Source organism: Pelmatolapia mariae, linkage group LG10_11 (assembly GCF_036321145.2).
Source record: "Pelmatolapia mariae isolate MD_Pm_ZW linkage group LG10_11, Pm_UMD_F_2, whole genome shotgun sequence".
Taxonomy (NCBI): domain Eukaryota; kingdom Metazoa; phylum Chordata; class Actinopteri; order Cichliformes; family Cichlidae; genus Pelmatolapia; species Pelmatolapia mariae.
In genome coordinates this window covers 9,427,585-9,451,172 of record NC_086236.1, presented here as the reverse complement: position 1 = coordinate 9,451,172, position 23,588 = coordinate 9,427,585, and the positions used below count along the sequence as shown (strand labels likewise).

At 37.3% G+C, this 23,588-nt stretch overlaps 2 protein-coding genes across 2 annotated transcripts; both read left to right on the top strand.

Moving 5' to 3' along the window:
• The first annotated feature begins 5,217 nt into the window (after window positions 1-5,217).
• On the top strand, window positions 5,218-9,180 carry styxl1 (serine/threonine/tyrosine interacting-like 1). The gene is made up of 9 exons (XM_063488410.1): window positions 5,218-5,320; window positions 6,047-6,108; window positions 6,272-6,371; window positions 6,551-6,684; window positions 7,249-7,394; window positions 7,496-7,593; window positions 8,131-8,243; window positions 8,417-8,530; window positions 8,851-9,180. The coding sequence occupies exons 1-9, from the start codon at window positions 5,218-5,220 to the stop codon at window positions 9,178-9,180; spliced, it is 1,200 nt and encodes a 399-aa protein (XP_063344480.1).
• A 2,420-nt stretch (window positions 9,181-11,600) lies between these two features.
• tmem120aa (transmembrane protein 120Aa) lies at window positions 11,601-18,501 on the top strand. Its single transcript, XM_063486526.1, has 12 exons — window positions 11,601-11,760; window positions 13,380-13,498; window positions 14,346-14,477; window positions 14,639-14,698; window positions 14,811-14,906; window positions 15,311-15,400; window positions 15,662-15,727; window positions 15,875-15,936; window positions 16,527-16,619; window positions 17,515-17,579; window positions 17,719-17,787; window positions 17,950-18,501. Exons 1-12 carry the CDS (start codon window positions 11,668-11,670, stop codon window positions 18,061-18,063), a joined length of 1,059 nt encoding a protein of 352 aa, XP_063342596.1. The 5' UTR covers window positions 11,601-11,667; the 3' UTR covers window positions 18,064-18,501.
• The last annotated feature ends 5,087 nt before the right edge of the window (window positions 18,502-23,588 follow it).

Below are 23,588 nucleotides of genomic sequence, written 5' to 3'. Positions count from 1 at the left end.
GTGATGCTCATACAGATAAGGAAATACTTTGCACTACCACATGTAGCTAATGCTAGCCATTCTAAACTTTAGCACAGGAGAGGATAAGACTTATAAAGTTTCATTTCACAAAAGTCTTCAGCTAGAGAGTGCAACTGTGGCTAGGAAAAGTGTGGTTAAAGTTTTGCTACACAGTGCAATCTAATTTCGATCATAGGCTGATTTTGTTTTTCTTTTTACCAAAATTACAAGCCTTTAAACTGTGAATAGTTTTGTCAGAGGGATAACCTAGAGGCTTCTTTTTTCCGTCTGGCTCACCTATTTTATGTCTTTATAAAACTTGCATGACCTATACGTAATATTACATTGTAAATGATTTTGGTTACTATTGTGATACAGCTTAAAGTAAGTATTGTTCTTGATCTTAAGAGCTGTAGCTATCTTTGTTTCTTTAAAAAAAAAAAAAAAAAAAAAAAAAAAAAAAAAAAAAAAAAAAAATCAGATTGTGTGAAATATTGTTAATGTCATTCCAATAGCATTATTCTGGCATAGGCTATGTGAATCTACTTAACATTAAGACTTTATGTAAGCAGTTAGTATAGTGTGATAATCTAGGGTCATTAGTGCTTTGCTAAGAAGGGACACATTTTTTACAAAATGGGCTGGGAGTGAACAATGTAAATTCGAAACCTCTGCAAAAACAGGGTTGCTAAAACATTAGAGATTACACCACAGTTATGGTGGGGAAGTCTCCCTTGTCTTCAACAAGATTTTTTTTGTTCCCTCAAAACTTGGGTTAGCCTTAGATCACATCTATCCTCTTTAAATAATGTATTAGAGCATTCATTAATGCAGTATAGCTAATAGTCTGCAAGGTTTAATTCTTCTGTTTGTGTGGTCTACAGATAAAGGAGGAGTTCAAGAGAATAACCACTGTAAGCCTTGAATGGCTACACTTGACCATTGCACCCCAAAACTGATGGATATCATTTTATCAAGGGGAGGAGCTAAGGGAGTGAGAATCAGGCAGATCAAGGACATGCTTCTTGAGGTAGGACAACTATTTAGACTTTGGGTAGCTTTGAAATGCACTTTGTTGGCAGTCACTCATGTATTTTATACTCATACTTTATTTTTTCTTAAATAGCACAATACAATTGAAACACACAGAAGTAGCCATCTGCTGCCTTATCACTTTCCTTGGAGAGAAGGAAGAGGACCTTTTCATGGAGTTTGGTGTAAGTAATTCAGCATTGTGTGTACGTGTGTGTGTCTTCCATTGATCATCTGAATTCATTAAGATTCAGTAAGTATAAAAGTCTAATCTATAATTCACTAACCTATTTTTTAAAATTTGCTTTACAAGGACACCAAAGAATTTAAGGCCAACCTTGAAAGGCAGGTGATGAAAATTGTCATCATCAGTGACCAGTACACCCCTGGATCTGACCATAAGACTGCAACCATTGTGGTGGAGGAAACAAAAATCATGGAGGGCCAGAATTTCCCAACGTGCTGTGTTTTGCTCATGGGCATAATATATGCTCTCAATCTGAGCTAATGCAAGGATCTGAAATATACTTTTGAAGTTTTTCAGAAGCTGTTCCTTGACCTTGATGGAACCAGCATTATGTTAAAGATGCTGACTCTGTTTCACAAATTGTTAACTGTTTTGAATCCTGTATGTGTAACATTGATCTTAAAGGTGTTTGCTGCATTGTGTAAAAGAAAGATGCAAGATCTTGTTTGTTCAAGTTTGGTAGGCTTTGAAAGTTAACATTTACTGAACACTTGCATGGAAGTATTACTGTAACAAAATGTTTTCTAAGTAGATTTTTTACCAATTGAACACATTTGTTTCTGTGGTGTTAAATATATAAAGGCATATTCTATAACTTAGCTGTGATGGTATAAATCTAAATTTCTGGTTTATTTTCACTTTTTAAATACCAAGTGTTGAAATGCCTACAGTTAAAAAATAAAGTTATTTGATAAAAAAAATGTTGAATGAATTCCTTTCTTAAAAGCTATTACAATAAAAATAAGAGAAAGCTAAAATGATGATAATAATAATGATGAAAATCAGCAACTTAATATTTTAAATAATGAACTTAAAAAAAATTGTTTTTGTAATTGCTGTAATTAATTACATAACACTTAAAAATCATTTTAAATAATGTGGAAAAAGTAATTGGAGGAACATAATTTTTATGAGTAAACAACTTAAAAATATGTTTTTAAGCTACCAAATATTACGTAAATGGTAATTAAAATCACCTTTGATTATGGAGGAAAAGTTAATTCCCCTAACTCAATATAGTTTGTTGGTTCAATCTAATTTCAACATAAGTTATCGTAACTCAAAAAGAGTAATGGAAACTGTTGCGTTAATTTTTTTTGTTGAGCTTAAACAATAGTTTTTAGAGTGTAAGGGTACATCTGTCAACATCTTACAATGCTGTGATTGCAGCCATTTTAACTCCGAATGGTACTCATGGCCACTGATCAATGTTCTTTGATCAATGTCATGACAATTTGCATGTTAATGATCAAGGAGCTGACCTCTCAGTCCATTGTTCATTTAGTGGGCTAGTTGTGCAAATGTACTGTTTATAAGTTTGGGGAAGCCTTCAGTCAGCTGAGACTAAAGAAGTCACTTAGATGAGTGACAAAACATTTCTCTCACTGAGAACACCATGTCCAGATGAACAGAATCAACCTTTTACAGTCATTTAAGTGAACAAGTGGACTTGTATTGAATGCAAGCCTTTCCCTTCACCCATCTCTCCCAGCTGAGCTGGAGGCTCTTGTTTGACTTCCATAGATTTCACACTAGCCTGTCACAAGTTGGGTTGTGTGAGAAATTGCAGATATGGACTACAGGGACCAAATACATTTTCAAACTTAACAAAAAAAAAAAAAAAAAAAAAAATCACTTTAGTGGGCAAGTACTTTGGATCAGTGTTTTGATTTGCATGCATGCTTATAATTTGATTCTTTAGTTTTAAAAAAAATTTGTAGGGATTATTAAAATATTCTAAAATAAGCAGTATCTCCATGTTTAATTCTGCAATAGTGTGTCAATTTGATTGTAATAAAAATGGCCAATATGTCAACCAATTTATGAAATTTCTATTTCTACCTTGCAAGCATGTTTTGCTAGTTTTTTTTTTTTTTTTTTTTTTTTTTTTTTAAATAGGAGCTTTAAGATTTTGATGAATTTGTTTATCAGGGTAACAAAAAACCCACAAAGATTAAGCAAGCATGATGGCAAAAACCTGAGCACTAATGATCCACATTAACCTGATGAAGTTTGATATCAAACCTGTGTTCTGCATTCTCTTGAACAATGAGAATAGAACATCCAACCAGCATAATGGCACCTATCAAGGTTTGCAAGGACACCAAACCAAAAGGCCGAACTAAATTATAGAATTTAACATCCTAAATTTTACAAGCTAGAAAGGAACAGTAAAAGTGCACGAGTCAACCAGCACGCAGCCCATTTCAGTTGTCCCCGTTGTCTCTCTACACTTTAACTTCTTATCCATTTTCCTTTGCTACTTTATTTTAATAGCCTTCTCTCAAACAGGTGGGTTGACAAAGTTTGTTCTTGGTGCAGTGGAACTGTTACTTTCATCTAGGAACAGGACCATGGCACAATAATTCTTTTTTAAATTAATTTATTTTTATATGCAATATCATTTAGTTCAGTCTGTTACTGTTCTTATTGTAACTATCACCACATGATTAATAAAGTATTCAGTTCAAATGCAGGTTAAACAAAGCTAGCCTTAGAGAACAGCAGTGATCCATGATGTGCAATTTAATTAGAGCTTTCCCACTGACTGCTTACCAAAAAAAACTTACTATCTCAACCCTAGTCTTCATGCAGTTACTTGCAGTGGGTATTTATGCACTGAAAACCACAAGAGTGAGAAAGGCAACTGTATAAACAGCAACCCCCTTGAGTCTAGGGATGTGCCCCCGAGACAACTGCTCTGACCACTTTCACTGCAACACTACCAAGAGTTTATGAATGAATCCCAAAGGAGAAACATTCCTTCATCCTACCAGGGAAAGCTCCAATTCCTGCCTGTGCACACCAGACAATCAATGCCCTCATTGTGGTATTAAAATCACCAAGTCTTAAGGGAAGAGGCAGCAATTAGGTAGAGTTGCTTTTTTGCCTTCTAAGATCAGCATTGTTTTTAGGAAATTTAGAAGGACAGTGAGCAACATAGGAGTTGCTTCACGTTAACATCTCAAAGAATAAAAAAAAAATCCCTCTCAATTTCTTATTAATTGCCCCTCATAATTTTAACAGCAGTGTTAATAAATTAGCAAGCTTAGAGGGTGAATGAATGTTTACCCTCAATTTTAATAGTCCAGAAATGTTTTAGAAAGATTTCCAAACATCACTCCAAACAAGTATATTGCAGAAGGATTCGTAAGACCTCGCAACACACTAATGTTAAGTGAAAGCAAGAAATAGACATTTTAAGATTAGCTAACAGATTAACTAACACTTAACTTCAGATTAAAGGGAGAAACTCTTCTTTCTAAATGCCTTTGTATGGACTGTGTTTGCATTTGTACTTTGAGAAATCATTTAAAAAGCTAGTTGGTGAAGCTAAGATACTGTTAAGCTACTATTACAATAGATGTTTAAGTCCTTAATTTTTTCTAGAAATAACATGCACAGAGACAGATAACTAAGAGTCATTAAAAACACTTAACTCTTCCTGGGTTCAGTATTCCCCCAAGGGTCTGAGCTTCAATGGACTCCCAAAACAGTGGAATCAGGATGCAACTAGAACAATTCTCCCAAAATTAAAAGTAAAATAGGCTGCAGCTTGCTTGGCTGAGTCATAAGCTACACTCACCAGCTTCCTCACTCCAGAACAATACATTCCTCCTTCTTCTGTATAGGGTTTATTGGCGGTTGGCAAACAGCAAAATACAACACATTCCTGTTCACTGAGCCCCTTTAAATACTTTCAGGCTCTCCCTCCCACAGGTGCAGTCACTTACCGTTCAACAATGCAGAATCTACATCATCGCCAACGGCCAATGAGCGATAACGCTGAGTTGCTTAGCAACAGAACCCACACAAACAAAGCGGAAGCGAACGTGCTACTTGTATCTGCTGCGTTTACCTGGCAGGTCAAGCTTTTCGGATCTCTTGCTGACATTAGTGTTCCAGTTCAGTGTTTTCTTGTTACAGCTGTCCGTGTGATGGCTAAAATCGTGATGTGTGAGACACTTGAGCTCTACAATATCCTCAATCAGTGCCGAGGTGTGCCCAGACTCGCAGAGATCAACTACCTGTGTTTGATTGGTAAGAGAAAATCGGCCAGTACCAACATTTGTCTGGTTAGATAAGTCCTATCCTTAATTACTCTATGTGCTTGTCTATGGGTATGAGTGCTATAGCACATGCTTTTTGTTTCTTTAGGGGACTCATTCTCACAACTTTTTGTGCAGATGTGAAAATAGTAACAAAGTCTCACCTGTGCAAAAGATATTATACCCAATTTTCACATGTGCTGGATGATTTTATACTTTTATCAAAACCTTTCCCATTAGCGCAAAAAACAAAACAAACCCGCAGGCTTGATTTAGAGTAAAACGTAAAAGGTGTTCAAACACAAACATGACATTTAATGGATTTACTTGTAACTTTATACAATATTATATTTCGCAATATAATTTATTTTCTTATTTCGCCTGCTCCCTTTAGCAGGGGTGCCTCCAGTCTTTTTTATAGTGGTGGCCATATGGGGGCCAACAAAAATATTGGGGTGGCAAATTAAAAAACAGAATTTCCAGTTTTATTATGCTGTTGTCAAATATAGGCAAAATTACATATATCTCAAAAAAAAGAGAGAAAGAAAAGAATTGATAATGATTGACAAATACAAAAGTTGATATCACTAAAAATATGAAAACCAAATAAGATTGTGAGATTGATAATAATCTGTTTTAATTGATTGATTGATTAATTGATTGATAAACTTGATTCGTTAGTTGTAACTTTGTTGAGTGTTGTATGTCTCTGTTCCAGATGCTAATGAAGCCCAAGATTACTACAGGAGTCACATCATAACTGCTAAAAATGCTAAAATGGTATGGCTATCATTGGGTCCACAGTTGACATGTGTCTGTGTGTGTATGCAAAAACCCAGAGCTCAAACTACAAATTTCTCCTGTACATTTAGTCAGGCTTTAACCTTTCCTCTAAACTTTTTGCACACGACTGTACCAAAACTTTCAAATTGACTTTTTCCAGGATTCAGAGGGGACATTCCTTCTTCCAGAGTTGGTGGAGGTTGACAGTATGCAGCATGTGGTGGTCTACGACAACAACACAAGCTCTTTACAGGAGCAAGGTTAGAGTGGTATATAAGAGAGATTTCTTCAGAGCAAGTCCACTTTTATGCATTTTATTTGCATTGTTGTGCCAAAAGAAAACAACTGGTTTCCTGCAAACAAACAAAAATAAATAAATAAAAGCTGTATTTCAGCCTTAAAAGCAATGCTTATTGTTGCTCTCTCACTGTGATTATAGGCAGAGCAACTTCATGTGCCCAAGTGTTCGCTAAGGCTAGCCTCAATCCAGTCAAGATACTGAGAGGAGGCTTTCAGAGATTCTCAGCTCAATACCCTTTTTTGAGGACTGAGAAAATCCTGAACACCATCATGGTAGAACTCTCCTAAAACACAAACATTCCTGCCATCGTGTTTTTTTCTCACTTTTTTTCATCAATTTAAGATTATGGGGGGGGCTGTCTTATCTGGAGCCAGGTATACAAATCTTCCATCAACATTCCATTAATTGCCAAATTACATATGTTGTAATATAAGGTAACATAAGGCCAGTGTTTAGCGGCTACAGGGCAGTTTCTTACTCATATATGTTCCCACATATCCAGCTAAAGTGGACTGATTCCAATTGCTGCCTAATAAATATAAAATATGTCAGGTAATTATTTCACTGCCACCTTAAATGCAATAAGTTTCCTGTTTGACACCTACTGTTTAACCTGGATGTTTACCCTTTTCCCAAAGTACTCCAGTTTCCTGTCATGGTCCAAATACATGCATGTTATGTTAACTGGTGATTATAAATTGGCCTTCAGTGTGGATGGTACCATTGAGTATTTCTGTCACTCTGTTAGCCCCATAGCAGCTGAGATAGGCTCCAGTCTAAGCAGTTAGGAGAATTGTTGTAATTGATTGTATGTATATATTTGTGGGCTGCCTCAGGAGCTGGAAAGCCTGAAGATTTACCCAGTGGAGATCATAGCAGGACTGCTGTACATGGGTGATGAGAAGCAATCCATGGACTCCAATCTTCTGAAAGACCTGAAAATCAGTGCTATCGTCAGCATCTCAGAGAGTAACACTCTCGAGTAAGGCAGGACTGGATATTAAGTATTAGAGAGAATAATTAACGTATTGCTTTATAGATCTTATTTGTTTTTTTTACTCTTTTAAATTCCTTCAAATCAAGGTTCATAAAGGAGATCCATACTTTGCTTATCACCCCTGTGGCTGACTCAGTGCGGTCTGATTTATATTCAAGCTTTGAAAGGATCTGCAATTTTGTTAGTAAGTTGTTCCTTTGCTTTAACTAACAAGACGTTTAAAAATCTGAATTTTATAATTTCATTCATAGAAGTCGGAAACCAGTGAATTACAGGTGTCTGAATTTCTTCAATTGGGCAAACTCTAGAAGGAGAACAGAAATAATTATATAAAATGCAGTTGGCTGTCTTAGTTCAGGTAAAAATTTCAAGATCTCAAACTAAAAAACTGATTGCATATTACTCAGATTCTGAATTATTTTGTTATTAATATGTAAAAATACAACAGCTGTCCATCTGAAAGAAATGCATCATGTATCATGAATCCAGAAGTCATAGCTTTAACTTAAAATCACAGAGTGTAATGTTAACTTACTGAATATATTTTAAAAAGAAAATTATTATTTGAGGCAATGTGTATTATGCAATGCAATTCATCCACCACAAATTGTAATGAGTGATTTCAGATTTTTCTAATTTCTGTTTTTTGTTGCTATAAATGTAGTAAGTGTTGCACAGAACAGGTGTTGCAGAGGACTTTCTTGTTATCTCCTGCTTTCAGGTTCCCACATCAACATGGGCTCTCGTGTCCTGATAGTTTCCAGGCAAGGCAGAAGCCGCGCCAGCGCAGTGGCCATTGCATTTCTGATCCATTACCTCAAATACACACTAAAGGCAAGTTGGTTTCATTCAGTTTAGTGGCAGTGTGTGCACAAAGTGTGGCTCTTGTGTCCTCAAATGGCAAGAAAAATAATATATTTTCCAAAAAGGCACCAAGAAAGAACTGATCCTAGTTATAGAAAGTACAGTAAATACAGTGCATAATGATGTTGGTCTAACTTTTTCAGGAGGCCTGGACACATATGCTCAAATGTAAACCCATCATGAGGCCAAACACAGGTTTTCTGCAGCAGTTGTCCAACTGGGAGCTTCACACTTTGGGAACAAAAACGACTGATTTTGTCTCAATCACATTTTTAACAAAAGAAGAAATTTTTTAGTCATCTGAACTCTGGATTCTGTATATGTGGCCCACGTAACATTTAAAATATCTGATATACCTACATTGACTGCATGTAAGTCTGTAACTTCACAGGACCTTGGTTTTTAATCCATCCATCCATTCTCTTCCGCTTATCTGCGGGCAGGTCATGGGTGCAGCAGACTAAGCAGAGAGGCCCAGACCTCCCTTTCCCTGGCCAGCTTGTCTAGGGGAACACACAAGTGTACCTAGGGCACCCAAGAGGTATAATCTCTCCCGCATATCATGGGTCTGCCCCAGGGCCTCCTCCTGGTGGGACATACCCGGACCACCTCATCCAGGAGGCGCTCAGAAGGAATCCTTGTCAGATGCCCAAACCACTTTAACTGCAATGCACAGGCAGCAAGTGGAGGGGATACTAAGATACCCATCCCAGTCCACCGCCTCTCATCAAAGCAAACTCCAGACTGGAACAGAGTCAAGACCCTCTCCAGGAGACTGGTTCCAGAGCCCAAGCTGTGCGTTGAGGTCAGCCTGACTATATCTCGCCAGTACCTCTCAACTTCACGCACTAGCTCAGCCTCCTTCACCACCAGAGAGGTGACGTTCCATATCCCAATTGCTCGGTAGCCCGGTGATTGTTCTGCCAGGGTCTCCGCCCCTGCACACATTGCACCCTACCCCCATGGCACCTCCTGTGGGTGGTGTCCCCTCTTTGGGCTGTGCCCCCACCACTACCACCACTACTACCATTACCACCGGGCCTGGCTCCAGGGCAGGGCCCCAGTAACCCTGTAACTCTGTCCTTGGCAGGGTGAACTGTTCCCTAGATTTCACACTCACAGGGGTTTTTCAATCGCTCTTTGTCTGGTCACTCACCCAGGACCAATTTGCCATGGTAAACCCTACCAGGGGGCAAAAGCCCCCTGACAACATAGCCCCTGGGATCCCTTGGACACAAAAACCCCTCTACCAAAATAAGGCAGCAATTCTGGTTGCTCATTAAAATGTAAATGTTTAAACATAACTGTAAATTTTTAAACAAACAAACTTTTTTTCTCATACTGCCATCTGACTGTTACTTTAAGATAGACATGTATATTTCTGAATCTATTTTTTAAAGTCTCAGTATAATAATCTTGACACGATGACAAAAAAGTAGCATGCCATCTCACATTTTCTAAATAAAGAGGCAGGGCAGACGTTCTTTTTGTTTTCTTTTTTGTTTTCATTTCACGGAGGGGACAGGGGAATTGTATTTTAATTAAGATGCAAATTAGGTTCATTCAGTATTAGTTCATTTAATATTGGATTGAACTGTTTAAATAAATACACTGAGATTTATTGGAAATGTTGAAAGTATTGAAATGAGAGCTGGAATAGGCTCCAGTGACTTTAAGTGGAAATTTGATCCAAAGCAATGAAATCGCCAAACATTCCCTTTCATCACAAGATTTAGGGTGTAATTTAAAGGATCAATTTCAAGTAAATTAATTTCTTTCCTTTTAAAACTGCTCATTTAAACAGTTCAGAAATGGTTAATAAAACTGTATTTAAATAAACTTTTCTAAATAATGAATTTCTCCATTCATTATTCATTACTGCCTTAAATGCAAACAAATAACCTTTTCACCATTTTTATGGATTTTTAAGGTTAAAAAAGCAAGGATTTCAATTTCAGGTGTTGATATAGTTTTACAATACACAAGGATAAAAAAAAATGAAGGTAACATCTTTTTTGTTTTTTGCTTCTTCTTTTTTTATTTTGCAGAATTTAAAGGACCTGGTTTGTATAGACAAAGGTTTTGTTGATTTAGGTTCTTAAATGGCCCTGCCAGAGGCGCTTACATTATTGACGGTAACACTTTCCCCTATTTGCACAGTTGCACCACGTCACCTCTAAAAATACAGGCCACAGGCCAAGTGGTGTGCAATTTGTAACCCTGGATTTTACCTTTCTGGTGAGAGAGTGCCTTCTCTGTAGAATCCCAACTGAGTAGTAACATATATCCTAATTATCTGTGTTTCTGTAGTTTCTAGCATGGCAAGGATTAGAGGACAGTTTAGGGTAATGTGGCAAACCCATCTTATTAGCTTGGTTAATTTGGATGGATAAAAAGCTGTTGTAATGCCTGAAAGATATAACTCAGGGCACTATTTCCTGACGTGACAAAGCGGCTCTAAAGATGCTAGAGCTGATTGGCTGGTAGGGGAAACCGAAATGCCAGCCTGACATCTGATTGGGGAAACTAGATATAAGCCTATGATTAACCGGATGGGACATTAAAAAAATAAAAGCATACATTTTTAATCCTTGAAATTAAATAGTACTGTTGTTAGTGTAAAGTGGTTTTGAAGTGAACACAGTAATAAATTTGGACTGTATAGTATTACTGCTATCTATACTATTTGAAAAAATGATATATATGAAATTATCCTGTAAGCCACCATTCGAATACATTATGTTCATAACAGAGCAGCAATGAAATAAGTAAATGAAATTACACATGAAGTTAAATTAAATTAAAACAAATTCGTGTTAAAATAATAGACTTACAAATAATAGTGGTTTAAGCCAAAATCAGACACACACACACACACACACACACACACACACACACACACACACACACACACACACACACACACACACACACTATAATTACTGTGTTTACATAATATGTGTCCTTCTACCTTCTGTTTTTATTTATTTATTTATTATTTTTTATTTATTTATTTATTGGGGGGGGGGGGGGGGGGGTTGGGTTTTTTTTTCGTTTGTTTGTTTGGTTTTTTTTGAACCATCGGTGTCAGTAACAAAAACTCATTGAAAGTACCCCATAAATCACTTATTCATTGGAAACTAAAACATAAATTAATAAAATATTAAACCACAATTAGTTACATCACATTTGTAATTATGTTTAACTAATGCCAGTTTACCTGTTTTATTATCCATCCGTTTTGAACTGGGAACGTTAAAATACCTCGAGACCTTTATTATGAAGGTGCTTGCAGGAAGTAGCGCCTGTTTATCTGTTAAGCTTTAATTCTGTCTGGTGGTACAACTGTTGCTCACTCGAGTGTGATTATTGACCAACTCCGCGAGGTTTCCTGATGCCAGAGGGAAAAATGTTGTTCAGTCCAGCTGGTTTATCTGAGTGCTTACGCGAATGGGAGGATTTAGAGAAGGACTACCAAAGGATTCAGGTATTTTAAGTAAATGGTGTGTCCACCCTTGGTTACCCCTGCCCGGGTAAGCTAACAGCCGGGGGTAGATGGGGGAAACGCACAGGCTACAGAATGAGGGGCTCGTCTTCAGCAGCTCAAGATAACTGTCTTGTGACAGCCAAGAGATGCAGAAAATGTCATTGAAACTTAAGCTTAATTCCTGCGAGGACAACAGCCTCTTTTTTTCCTCCACCGTGACAGCTGTCACACTGTTAAAGGAAGAACCTCGGGGCTATGGGTGTTGGTTTGTTATCGTTGAGAGCTTAGATCCGTTACAGTGCACGTATATTGATATAGGCCTGGTTAGTTGTAGTTTATAGGTGTGGTGTTAATATATAACTAAATGGCAGGCAGTGAAATACGTATGTCACTTGTCAAAGGAAGTGTTCAGGTCCTAAACCAGCATCAAGGTAAGAAAAACTACATTTAAAACAAAATTGTTGGAGCAATATACTGAATGTGAATTTTGGTGTAACTGGAAATTTTACATTTTAAAAAGGCGAGCATTTTACGGCGCTGGCACGGCTGGCAGCCTTAACCCAATTTCCCTCGGGATGAATAAAGTATAATCAATCAATCAACTGCAAGACAATGATGCAAACACATATAAAATAGATTTTATATATTCAGTGTGTCTTTGCTAAGATTAATACATTGAGATTCGGTCTATTTATGCTAGTAAATGTAGCACAATACACTTATATACTATATGCAAATATTTTTCTAGGGTAACTCGTCTTACCATGTCAATTTACACATCATATTAGAGCAGCTGTGGCTTGGGTGGTACAGTGAGTTGTCTACTAACTGGAAGGTTGTTGGATCAATTCCTTTCAAAGTGTCCTTGAGTGAGATACTGAATGCCAGATTGCCCTCTATCAATATGTGTGTGTGAATAGTAAAATGCAAAGTAGTAACTGCTGTCTGCAGTTGTAAATTCTGCGTAAAATTGCATCACTTTCCGTCATATACAAGAGGGCACAACCATTTCTCTGTCTCTTGTGCAATTCTGATTGCTCAGTTCTGGGAATTTGCCACAGTATGAAGCCAAGAGGGTAAAAATTTATTCCTGTGCCCAACTTTTACAGAATCAGTTTACAGAAAAAACTGGCAGTTAAGTGTCTCAAACTTGTACAAACCAACTTTGATAACCAGTCACATGTTTTCTGGAAAGCAACATACCTATGTCTGATTATACCTACCTCAAATATATAGTTAAATAATTAAGGTACAATAACTTATTTAAATGCTTTGGAAGCTAGACGGATTTTCTCATGTAATCATTTAAAATATCTATGAAATGCCAAGAATCCATTAACAATAAATCTATGATTATTACATGATAACCCATTTAGCAGCCTGTATTGCAACCATTAAAGAAAAACATGCAACAGCATCAGAGTCTTTGGTTAATTGTTATTTGCCCCTTGGGGATAAATAAAGTCTTTCTGATTCTGATTCTGATTGGTTAAAGCTTTGGTTGGTTTTTATCTTTTTGTGCTTTTCCTACCTCGCAGATTTCATCATAATTAAAACTTTTGCATTACACCATACATATTTATGTTATCCTCTGGATTTTTTTTTCTTTTTAACCCCAGGACACCCATCGTCTATATAAACAGAAACTTGAGGAAGTGACCAAACTGCAAGACAGCTGCTCGAACGCTATCGCACGTCAGAGGAAGAAACTGAAAGAGCTCACTGTGTCCCTAGAAGAGTAAGTATTGATCAGAAATGAGACAAGATAACTTGAAATATGTGTGTGATGTTTTTGTAAAAGCTTGTGTGTTATCAGCTCATTCAGGATACAGAAGCCCAGATTGTTGCTGGGACAAAAAATGAATTGGGTAGGAATTTATTCTGGCTTTTTAGTAGCTGGTTGTTTTCAGGGACTTTTTTCCACTTTCTCCAATATTACCAGACATGCTTTTTAAAGAGTAACTGCAGCTTTTTATGTTTAGTTTTGCAGTTCAGTATTAATTGGCATTTAAAGAAGCTTTGTTTCTTTTTAAAAAACTTCAGCTGGGTGTTGGACGACTTTGTGCTCTACAAACAAACATGAACTTAGTATGACAGATATGGTCAGTGGGAGTATAAATGCAAAAAAATGTGAGGACTTTAAAAGTCAAGTAAGAGTTATATTTGAATGTACTTCACGTAATACTTTCTTCAGATACTAAGGGTTCATAATTCAGACTTTTTAAGTTCATGGATATATCATGGTTTGATTTCACACTCATAACATGGAGAGTGTTACTATTAAAGCTGGGATAGGTAGCCATTTTTGGCATCACTGAGCAAAAAATTGATAACCTTTTAGCATATTATAATCATGTGTGCCAAGGAGGAAATTAGACTCCTGCAAAATCTAGCCTGCGATAGGAGGATCTGACCAATTGCAGGCATTTTCCGAAGGAGGGCATTAATATGGATTATAACTGCCACAACAGAATCACAACCTACCTCATCCACAAACTGGATCTAAAATCAAATGTGACTCTGTGAACATCTCCTTACATGCATGAAACCTAACAAGTGTCCTAACAAATCTTTTTTTCCATTAGATGCAAATCAAATTCTTCGACAGCCAAATTAAGTCCAGAGGAGGAGGATGCCATCGCAGAAATCGAGGACTCCATCAAAGACAAATCACATACTTTCTTTGAGATGGAAGCATTTCTCCCCAAGAGGAATGGGTATGATTCTAAATGAGAATGATAAATAGCTACAATTTTTTGTCCAAATGGAAGTAAACAAGGAAAATGTTTAAAGTGGATGAGTTTTGCGTTTTAAAAATAAAACATATTTATATAAGATTTGAGGACATTTTGGATAACTAATGCCTTTTCCTGTTTAGGTTATATCTCAATCTTGTTTTAGGAAATGTCAATGTAACACTCCTCAACAAACAGTCAAAGTAAGTCCCATATAAGGGTCATTTTCTTCTTCTTTCAAACCTAAAAATGCCTCTTAAAGTGCGGCCACATGAGCACCACAATAATAATCATTTCTATTCTTTCATGAAACAGATTTGCCTACAAAGACGAATATGAGAAGTTCAAACTGGTCCTCACCGTCATCCTCTTTGTATTCTCTTTTACGTGTCGCTTTTTGTTAAGCTACAGGTATGATTTCCCACACCTTATTATTGTTTTGTTTCTTTTGAGTTGGTTTTCATGAAACTTGTGGATGATGTTGTTAACTCGCTCATTATTGGCAAATGTTTGTAGCAGCAAGTAGTAAATGTTGAATTATCTGCAAATCCACTATCAAATCAAATCAAATCACTTTTATTGTCACATCACATGTGCAGGTACACTGGTACAGTACATGTGAGTGAAATTCTTGTGTGCGAGCTTCACAAGCAACAGAGTTGTGCAAAATACAATAATGTAAAACAAGCAAAATATAAAAATGGCTAATCTAAAAAGTAATAAATATATGTACAATATGTAAAGGTATATACATTACTGAATGACCATGTTAATGTATAAAGGAAGATAATCATCATCATGTTTGTTGTTTTTAGAGTCCTAGACGCCCTGTTCAACTTCCTGTTGGTGTGGTACTACTGCACTCTCACCATTCGGGAGAGTATCCTCATCAGCAACGGCTCTAGGTCTGTGACCATTTTATTTCCTCTGTCTCCACTGTTTTTGTTTTAATGATAATAGGAGATTATATGCAAATATAATTTATTTGTAATAAAGCAGGGCACTGTGAACTACAGAAAGCCTTATTCTTAAGCCTTCCTGTAACTACTGTATGTGACCAGTTATAATGACTTTGATATATATATATTTTTTTGGTCTTATTTATGAGATGTTATTTTCTTGTTGGTATCCTGTCTGTAATCCTTCAATCCTCCAAATTGTTTCAGGATCAAAGGCTGGTGGGTTTTCCATCACTATGTGTCAACCTTCTTGTCTGGAGTCATGCTCACTTGGTGAGTGATGTTTTTGCACTTTTATCACAGTTTTAAAATTATTCAATAATACAACAGCTGTTTGCATCCCTGCTATCAAAATCCTTTCCGTTTTAAATGACATACATATTATGTGGGTGTGCTTTGTTTTTATGTCCTTGTTGACAGGCCTGAAGGTGCTCTCTACCAGATGTTTAGGAACCAGTTTCTAAGTTACTGCTTATACCAAAGTAAGAGACTGCCCCTGTTTCATTGACATGCTTGCAGTATGAGTTGTCAGGTGATGATTTTGGCTTGCAAACTCTTAAAATGAAGCTGAGCCTACCTAGCAGAACTGCATATTTCAATTTAAGGATTCATTAAGGCCTAAATTATCCAACAATTTACAACTAATGCAACCAAACACTGAAAAAAGGAAAAGCATAGAAAGCATATTTTTCCCATAGTCATTTAAGTATCTTGTGGGGACTCGATTCTCATCATGGGAAGCATCATAAAAGTGCATAAAAGCTGTATCTGTCTCTGTGTTAATATATAAACATTAGATCAGGCACCTGGGATGTGAAAATGAATGCACTTTAATAAAGAATTTTGTACAGTTAGGGTTCTATATGCACAAGCCTCAATCAGGAAAGCTATATGAATGTACTCATTCTGATGTGTTTCCTGCATGCATGTCATCCTTACACATGGTTAAAATGTGTAAACTGTTGATAATATTCAAAGTAAGTAAGTCTGTTTGTGGTTTGTCCTTGTCTCACTTGTGTCCCTGATATCTTGCCCAACAATGAAGTCATACATGCACTTCTCTTTCTTTTAGGTTTTATTCAGTTCCTCCAGTACTACTACCAAAGTGGCTGTTTGTACAGACTCAGAGCACTGGGAGAGAGACATAATATGGACCTTACAGTGGGTGAGTACACCAGCTTGTTATTTATATTCATAAATGACCTTGAAATAATGCAAGCCGAAGAGGAAGGTGGTACAGAACAAGATAAAGCATGATATATTTGTCTGGCTGATCTTGGCATCTGACTTCAGGGTGTTACAGGTGGTACATTTGGTCATTTACTAATAAAATTACTGAATGATAAAAGTATGTCTGAGGCAATGGAAACAGTTGAGATTACATTTTAGGAACACCACCAGGTTGGTTATGCTGCCTGACTAAAAAGATTAAGCCAGAAACTGAAGTTCCTGGACTGGCCACTTGAGGCAGGCTTCAAAAGCAAGTTTTCACACAAAAAAACCCTTTGTTCTTTATGGATTAGTGCCTTTTATCTGATAAATGAGGAGTTTTGCTTCAGTTTAGGCGAGTGAAATTCTTTATGTTTGTATTTATTTTTGCATTGTAGTGTTTAACTTTTATCAATGCAGTTTACTTGCTTTAACAGATAACTTATCAGGGTACCCTCACATCAAAAGACAGTCATCTCTGGATGATAGCTTTAAGACTTCACAGTGTAGAGTCCAGAAACCAAGGGGTGACGTGACTGGCATTTTGGGAACTTCCATCGTTGATATACAGTCTGATCTAGATGTGTATTTTCTAGATGTGTATAAAGCAGCTGGTTTATAGTTAAACATTTTACATTTGAACAAGTCTAACTTGGCACAAACAATATTCTGATCCCTGTACTATCATGTTTGTACATGATAAGTATTTTTAAATCCCAGTGTCTCATTTACATATTAACATCTTATTTTATGTCAGCTGTGTACTATGTCTATATTCCTCCTACACACATGCATCGTCTCAGTGTCTCTCTTATACGAGTGCCTCTATTCTCGCCCCTCTTTGTGTTCAGAAGGTTTCCAGTCCTGGATGTGGAGAGGCTTGACCTTCCTCCTGCCCTTTTTGTTCTTTTATCATGTGAGTGGCTCTTTTCTGTAATACTGTGAACTCTTTACTAGATTTTTCTTTTTTTAAACACTAGATACTAAATTAGAAAATTCTTGCAGGAACCTGTTTTTAGGACATTTTTGACTGTTGATTATTTGTTCTGTTACAGTTTTGGCAGCTTTACAACAGCATAACACTCTTCAGGATGTTTCAGCTCCCAGAATGTAAAGAGTGGCAGGTTTGTACACCAGAGCTTTCACAAGTTTTTTTTTTAAATTTATTTATTTTATAAATGAGGTCATTAAGCAAAAATTACATGAAAACAGATATTTTAGTGAACAGATCCTCATAAAAGGCATACATTTTCTGTATTTAGAATTATTTGTGTGTATTATTTTAGGTTTTCATGTGCGGCTGCTCTTACTTGGTCCTCTTCATGGGAAACGTCTTCACCACGCTGGCAGTGGTTTACCAGAAATACATGAACAACCAGGACAAGTCTAAAAACGTGTAAGACAGTAATCCTTAATGATACGGCGTCTCCAAAATTCTGTCCTATATATGGAACGGTAAATTCAAATAATTACAATCACTTTAATGTTTTCTTAGGAGGAGCACGTGGTCTCTATTATTGTCCATGTGTTTACATATACTGCTTCTTCTATTAATTTGCATCTGATTTTAAGTCCCTTTCATTTCATATTTCTCCAAATGTTGGTCAGACCACCATGTTAAAGTATTGTCACAATGACTTACTTAAAAAGAAGTAATCAGATACTTTGTTGGTCTTAATAAGTTACACTGTGAGATCGTTGGGGCAGAATTATCTGTCTCTCTTGGTTAAACAGCTTGTTATTTACATTGTATTTATTTAGGAAGCTCTAAAGTTTCTCAATCAGGAGCTGCTTTGTATCTTAGCCTTACAGAAAGTGCATTGCTGAATAAAAAACACTCCGCCATCCTCCACATGTTTTGGGTTTTACTACTATGCAGGACTCCTAACACACAGTGAAATATTAACTCTTTATTATGCTGCACTATTGTCTCTGCGTACATACGTGCCTCTAACGTGTCTTAGGTACAATTTCATCCTATAGTTCTGTTTCTGACATGTACTTTTAAACATTTTAATGTTTTTAATTTAACATTTTAATTTTAACAAGTTTGAAGGTTTTATCACTTAAGTTAGGTGCATTTTTTTCCTTGAATGATTTATGACAGTGTTAAGTCACTTAACAAACAAAGAATGAAAGTGATCAGGTGCAAGGTACAATGTCCAAATAAAATTTTCAGAAAGCTTGGAGAACTATTGCTCACAACCGTCTGGCTCCTGGAAGCAAAAAACGAAGGATGGTTCAAGACTGTTGCAAATTACTGCAGTCTCAGCTGTACCTGACAAAGAAGCCGTGGCACGTGAAACATTCCTGCCAACTTCAACTACAGATCTGAGGCATGAGGTCCTTTTACTGTGTTCCTGTTTAAAGCTGATTCATATCTTTGTGTTTCTTCTCCTCTAATTTCATCACTGTGATTGCACTGTTTGTGTCTTTCTATTACGGCAACATCAGCACTGAAAAATGTGAAGGCAAGGACGTTGGTGGCTGTTCTTAGCTTTTCAGCTCCACATTTTTGCCATTTCTTCCACACTCAACTCTTTTCTACAAGGTGAGCGCACAGTGAAGGAAGGGGAGGGCTGATGGCATTAAGAGATTTGATTGGGCAATCTAGGGGCCAGTTAGTTCTTCCCTTTGGGGAAAGCTGGGCTCTTCAGTTCAGCATGGTACAGCTCCAAAGATTCTGCAACATCAAACCCTCTGTCTGCAAATATTACATCACCTGGGCTGAGGCAGTCCAGGTAATTTCAACAGTTTCTATTTTTGTTTTTAAACTTTAGATATAAACAAAACAAGAAAAGTAACATTTATCACTCTGTCTTCACTCGATCTCGATTCATTTTCATGTCATAAGTGTTAGCAACAGTTCTAGAAAAGGAGAGGTTTGTTCCAGTTTGCAGAAATGTTATTACAAATGTTCAAACTACTGCACTTTAAAATCTAAGTAGTTCCCAGAACTCAAAAAAGTATGCAAACTCGTTGCCTCAAAAAAAAAAAAAATGAGTGCAGTTTACTTAAGATGACTGTTAGGACAACTTCTTCATTGCAAGTATGCAGTACTAAGAATAACAATTTGTGGTAACCTGATTGTGATTCAAAAAGAATAATTAACAACACTTCTTGTAATGGTGTTAAAATCAGCCCAACTTTTATTTTCAAATGCAAAAAGTAAAAGAAAATCAGCCAACATACTGGACACATATAATTGTTGATATAATTGTTTGTTGTTCTGCTGAACAATAACAATTATACTGTGATCATTGTTACAGAGACTGAAACTTTATTGATAATTTGTCAGGTAAAAAGTGCCCTCCCACAAATGTCATGTGACAACCTCATTAGCTTACAGAATTGTGACATCACACACACATTTAGAATCTTACCACCACTTTGATCCTTTGATCCTTTGAGCCTAAAAACCCTTAAATAGGGGTGAGGCGCAACAACTTTTAGTACGTTATTCGCAGCATTTATGTTTGCAGCATTCAAACGTTCGTCAGAGAAGCCTTTTTTGGATCCTTTTCAGAGTCACTGGTCACTGTTTACAGATTCTAGCATGTCTCCGAGAAAACACAAAAAAAGAGAAATAGTAAAGCCCAGCGCTCCTCTTTGCGATCAAGAGGACAATATTCAAGTACAGAAGATGTGCTTGGAAGAAATGCATGAGGAAAATCTCATGAACAACCACAATACGCGACACCCGCCCCAGCCAGAGTACATCTATTACGTCTGGCAAAGTTTTTTTAAACAACGAGCGGAGATTATCTTCCTGAGACAAGAATATGAGAGAAGGACCGCTGAAGTAGATAGATTGTTCAGCCAGCTTCTTGAAAAGGAAGATATTGAAAAGGAGAAAGAAATGGAACGCATAGACATGCGCGGAAGGATCTTTGAGCTCCAAGCAAAGCTTAATAAAGCACAAGAAAAACCAACAGAAGAAGTCCTGCAACAGAAGAAAAACGAGCAGGACAAGGACAAAAAGATTCAGGAGCTGCAAGTAAAGCTTGATGAAGCTTTGCAAAAGAATAAAGAAATCCTCCAAGAGAAGAAACAACTGGTCATAAAACTCCAAGGCACAGAGATAAATCACAAAGTGCTGAAAGGAAGGGTTGAGTTTCTTCAAAAGAAAGCGCAACAGACCATGAAACACGAAGATACGGATTGCAAGCTTCAGGACATGGAGAAACACAACAAAGGCTTGCAAATAAAGCTTGATGAAGCTCTGCAAAAAAATAAAGAACTCCTCCAAGAAAAAGAGCAAATGGACGTAAAGCAGCGCAAACTACAAGGCATGGAGGAAAAGTACAAAGCGCTTCAGGCAAGGCATGATAAAACACTGAACAAGAATAAAGAGTTGCTTCAAGAAAAAAAGCAACAAGAAATTAAACAGAAAGAAATGGACTGCAAGCTTGAAGACGTGGAGGAAAAATACACAGCACTGAAAATAAAGCTCGATAAAACAGTGCAAAGAAATAAGGATTTCAAGCAAGAGAAAGAACAGCAAGACATGAAAGATCTGGATTGCAAGCTTCAGAGCATCAAGGAACACAACAAAGATTTGCAAGTTATGCTTGATGAAGCTCTGCAAAAAAATAAAGAAATCCTTGAAGAGAAAGAAAAGCTGGACATAAACCAGAGAGACATGCAGTGCCAACTCCAAGGCATGCAGGAAAAATACGGAGCACAGCAGGTAAAGCTTGATGAAACACTGCAGAAATATCAAGAGCTGCTTCAAGACAAAGAACAACGGGAAATAAAGCAGAAAGAAGAAAAACAAATTCTCCAGGACTTTGAGAGGAAAAACCAAAAACTGCAAGAACGTTACAACAAAATGAACAACAAAACAACTGAACTGGAGGGGGAAAAGAAAACACTGCAAAAACAATGCTCAGAGATGCAGAGTAAGCTCAATGACATGCTGAGAAAAAACACAGAACTCGAGGAACTTTCCAACAACTTGAAGTGCAAAAACACTGAAGTGCAGATGTTAAAGCAGCAACTACAGAAAACAAACAAAGACCTGCAGTGTACACTTCAACAAATCGAGAGGAGAAGTCAGCAGTTAGAAGACACGCACAACAAATTACAACAGAGTTATACAGAGATGCACGAGGCAAAGCTAATGCAGGAGGCAAAATGTAAAGAACTGAAAGAAAGGCTCGAAGAAAAACAAGCCAAATTAGAAGAAGAGGAGAAAACATGCAGGAAACTTGAGAAGGAAAATACACAAACAATCAAAGAGTTAGGAACCCTCATCCTAGAGAAAAAAGTGTTCGTGGAAAAGCTCTTGGAAAAGAAGAAAAAACGCTTCCGCTTCTTCTGGAGGAGGGACACTCCTGCTTTTTCTACTTTTTCTACTGCTGATGTCACCTCGTCTTCCTCCACCTCTGTTGCATCGTAATTTTCACCTCTCCTCTCAAGTCCTCTCCCTTTCTCTCCTGACACCTCTCCCTCCCCTATTTCCCTTTAACCCCTAACACCTGTCCCATCTCCCTCCCCCCCCCCCCCCCCCCTCTCTTTCACCCTCACCCCCCAACCAGTCCCGACAGTTGACTGCCCCCTCTAGAGCCTGGTTCTGTCATAGGTTTCTTCCTTTAAAGGGAGTTCTTCCTATCCACTGTCGCCTAGTGCTTGCTCAGAGGGGATTGTTGGGGTTTTCTCTCCTCTATCTCTTTCCTCTTTTCTATCCCTTTAATTTACCCTCTTCTTAACCCCCTCCCCCCCCCCCCTTCTATTTCCTCAATAATTTAATAATAAACATAATTGGCTGCATTTTAAATGTGTCTGAACAATGTCTTCATTCAAGAATGAATTGTCTTTGTCATGGACTCGTGTATTGTATGTTTTCCTCGGGTTGGTGATCCTCACAGTTGTTCAGCCCAGGAGTCCAGTGTTTTAGTGTTTTAGTGTTTTAATCACATTTAGTGTTACATTTTAGATCACCATAATAGGATAACCACAATTTAGGATTCAGGCATTTGTTTTAGTTCAATATCATAATCATTCTATGATTGAGGAATTTTACAGACCCTTCAGCCAGCAGCAATAACTTCAATTCACTGACATTTGCAAGCATTCCTTTATACACAGCATTTCAGTCAGGTTGAGGTCTGGACTTCCATGCTGTAGATTTGCTGCTGTGCTTGGGTTCCTGATCCTGTTGCATGGCCTAATTTAGGAGAAGCTTTAGCTGTCGGACAGATGGCCTCACATTTGACTCTAGAAAACTCTGGCATACAGAGGATTTCGTCGACTGCAAGGTGCCTGTCTCTTGTGGCTGCAGAACAAGCTTAAATCAAAAAAATTATCCACTGCCACTGCTATGAATCCTGGGATAGGGTGGGCCACGAAGGATACACCCGAACCATCCTTCAAATCCAGGTAGAAGGAGGATGCATTTGAAGAAACAGAAGAAACTGTATAAAAACAAGTAAACAAAATAAAATCAGCTGGAGTCTATCCCAGCTGTCACCAGGGTGTACTCTGGACTGGCGCAGGGCTAATACACAGACAACCAGTTGCACTCAGATTCATACCTATGGACAATTTAGAGTTTCCACGCAATCACAGGGTTGAACATGCAAACTCCACACAGAAAGACCCACAATTTCATATCATAAGGTAAAAAATTCTTACCATAAGGACCCCAGTCTCCCAGCAATTCATTTCTCATATATGTTGCCCAACAACCTCAGAAAAGGTGGATAATTTATTACTGGACCGTGTACTCTTATGTGCCTCTCAACTTAGGAGTAGAGAATTGGTTTTAGTTACAATGAAATCATTTCTCTTTTAACACATAAACACAGTGTGGATGCTGAAGAGCTGCATCTGTCATGGCGGTGACCAATAACCTGATGGTCACTCTAACAAAGCTCCAGCATTGCTGTGTGGAGAATGGAGAACCTTTAAAAGGACAATGACT

Excerpts from the sequence above, each read along its gene's own strand:
- tmem120aa (XM_063486526.1), top strand. The coding sequence starts at position 11,668 with ATGCCAGAGGGAAAAATGTTGTTCAGTCCAGCTGGTTTATCTGAGTGC. Across the intron at positions 14,699-14,810 it reads CTCCTCAACAAACAGTCAAA|ATTTGCCTACAAAGACGAAT; the intron begins GTAAGTCCCATA and ends TTCATGAAACAG. Across the intron at positions 17,788-17,949 it reads CAGAATGTAAAGAGTGGCAG|GTTTTCATGTGCGGCTGCTC; the intron begins GTTTGTACACCA and ends GTATTATTTTAG.
- styxl1 (XM_063488410.1), top strand. The coding sequence starts at position 5,218 with ATGGCTAAAATCGTGATGTGTGAGACACTTGAGCTCTACAATATCCTC. Across the intron at positions 8,244-8,416 it reads ACCTCAAATACACACTAAAG|GAGGCCTGGACACATATGCT; the intron begins GCAAGTTGGTTT and ends TAACTTTTTCAG. Across the intron at positions 8,531-8,850 it reads GAACAAAAACGACTGATTTT|GGCCTCCTCCTGGTGGGACA; the intron begins GTCTCAATCACA and ends GGTCTGCCCCAG.